This window comes from Haplochromis burtoni, unplaced genomic scaffold (assembly GCF_018398535.1).
Source record: "Haplochromis burtoni strain Fernald_Lab_line unplaced genomic scaffold, NCSU_Asbu1 Contig_1395, whole genome shotgun sequence".
In the NCBI taxonomy this organism is placed as follows: domain Eukaryota; kingdom Metazoa; phylum Chordata; class Actinopteri; order Cichliformes; family Cichlidae; genus Haplochromis; species Haplochromis burtoni.
The window spans coordinates 5,038-7,405 of record NW_024583756.1 but is presented as its reverse complement, the minus strand read 5'-3'; the positions used below and the strand labels follow the sequence as shown (position 1 = coordinate 7,405).

At 41.2% G+C, this 2,368-nt stretch overlaps 1 protein-coding gene across 1 annotated transcript in view; it reads right to left on the bottom strand.

Annotated features, from left to right (window-relative positions):
• Positions 1-6: 6 nt before the first annotated feature.
• The window catches only part of LOC102313162, a 6,715-nt gene continuing 4,353 nt past the window's right edge, over positions 7-2,368 (bottom strand). Inside the window, exon 3 of the mRNA XM_005952175.2 lies at positions 7-1,849. Coding sequence (XP_005952237.1) covers positions 214-1,849 — 1,636 coding nt within the window. The 3' untranslated portion in view covers positions 7-213. The remainder of the gene's footprint in view (positions 1,850-2,368) is intronic.

Here is a 2,368-nt window from a genome sequence, read left to right as displayed (position 1 = left end):
TTTTGAGACAGGACTCATCAGAACATTTAGCATAATGGTCAAAGTCTGGGTTGTAGCTGCTCTCATCATCCTGAGGCCAATTACCAATGACAGAGTAAACTGATAATTGATAACTGATTAAATCTGCAAGTGAAACATTTCCATATGCAATTTTTACAGAACTACTGTATTTTCTGTAAAACCATGAGGATGTCTCGTGATTTGAGTTAAATTCTACATATCTGTCTGATGGGTTTTCATCTTGTTCCATAAGGTTTGCCCAAATTTTTTCATAACTGCAGGTATGTACTGCAGAGCTCCTCTGGTACCTTCATCCACTCTGCTTCTCATCTCCTCCAGTTTCTGGACCTTCTCTGTGTCTCCTTTCTCCTTCATCTTCTCACTTAATAACTCTAAGTGTACAATAGTGGACAGAGAAAAAACATTCAGAGCGATTTCCTCCAGTCTGACAACATGTTGGTAGGACTCCTCCAGCCACTGTGACTTCTCTGCTCTCAGCTGGTTCATTTCCTTTTCTAGATTTTCCAAAAGGCTGGACTTGTCCTCACTTTCTGTCTTGTTCTTGTCATACTTGTTTTTCATTTCTTCATTAGTCTTTTTGACACGACGTGTCTTGGTTACATAGATCTTCCTTTCTTTCACATGATCTGATGCAGGACACTTGTTGGTACAAAAAGTACAGCGGCCTCCTTTCATGACCTCACAGTGTGCAGGATACCAGGCCATTGTGCATCCAGGATAGTGACAGTTCTCCTCACAGACTTTACAGCTGACAGCTCCTGCATACCCAGCCAACAAGCACCACCACCCAACCTCGATATCTTCTCTAACTTTGTAGACCTCATCAATTTCTATAGTGAACTCCTTATTTGTCGTCATCTTTTCTTCGTGTTTCTTCAGAGCCTCTTGAGTCTGTTTTATTTCTGTCTGTTTTAATTCAATAAAATCTATTCTTTCTTGCAGGTTTTGAATGCAGGCTGTCAATCTGATGCGTTCATTTAACACTTCAACAGTTGTCATCAGTTTCTGAGGTTCAATATTTTCCAGGAATTCTGAGAATTCACTCATTCCTCCCTCTGATACTCTCCATGCGTTATGCAAACCCACCTTGTCTTTCTTTTTTCTCTCTTTTTCCTGTTGGTTATTGAACAGGAAGCAAACTGGCTCATCCTCTATTCTGGCACATTTTATTTTTGCAGCTTCAAGAGCTTCAAGAGCATTTTCAGGTGTTACACCATCTGAGTGTGTGATCAGGGCCACAATGTTTTTCTCCAGGTTTTTTCCAAACAGAGAAATGACTGAATCAAAGATGTACCTCAATCGATCACTCAGTCGATTATCACTCGCCTTCATCACTAGACCCACTGCATGAACTTCTTGAACTCCGTCATCTGATCGAAACAAGTCCAATAATCTTTCACTAACAATGACATCATGCTCAGTCCCTCTGGTGTCTCCATATCCAGGAGTGTCGATGATGGTCAGAGAGTAGGGCAGAGTTTCATCTTCAAAACCAAAGATCTCGTACACGATCACATCTGATGTCTGACTTTTTGATTGACTTTTCTTCTCCTCCTCTACGATCTGAAACCAGACTCCATCCTCCCACGTCACTCCCATCGTGTAGTTGACCAAAGCATTGATCAGAGTAGATTTTCCTGCTCCTGTTTCACCCACAAGTAAGATGGTTTTATTTGTCTTTTTTGGATTTTTTTCACCAACAGTCATTTTTGTCAGCGTTCCAAACATTTTTTTCTTTGGGTTTAGCTGGTAAACAGGAGGAGGTCCTGAACTGATAAGAACACTTTTGAGGATGGTGTTCTTGTATTTTGAAGACATATCCCTGGTCCTGAGAAGCAAAAATAAAAATTTGTTAAGTTTCGGTTTTTTGCCAGACATTTAAGATAAGTACGCATGTTTCAACATACAGACACATAAATCATAAATGCCAACCCAGTTTTGAAACCTGTTAACCCTTTAAACACGGTCGGAGCGGGCACGCTCCGTTTTGCGTAACTATGTCTAAATCCCGGTAGCACTGCAACCACGTGAGCTAGCGCAATAATTATTTTGCATATGAAACCAGAGGAGTTGTACTTACATCTTAGCTTGTCCTCGGTCACGGTTTCCTTCCACATAAAGCTTTGCAAAAACTGCATAAAAAGCACTTGCAGCAACAAAAACATAATATTCCAGAAACACGCTTTGCCGATCCGATCAGCTGTTTGTAACACTTCCTACATCCATCAGCGCGAACTATCGCATGTCCGCCGTGACCTGCCCCAAACCGGAAGTGACGTCATTTCGTGGAAAATTTCGCTTTTTGCCTTCAGGGCCTTATGAGCCTACACTGGTGTTTTTAAAAGTC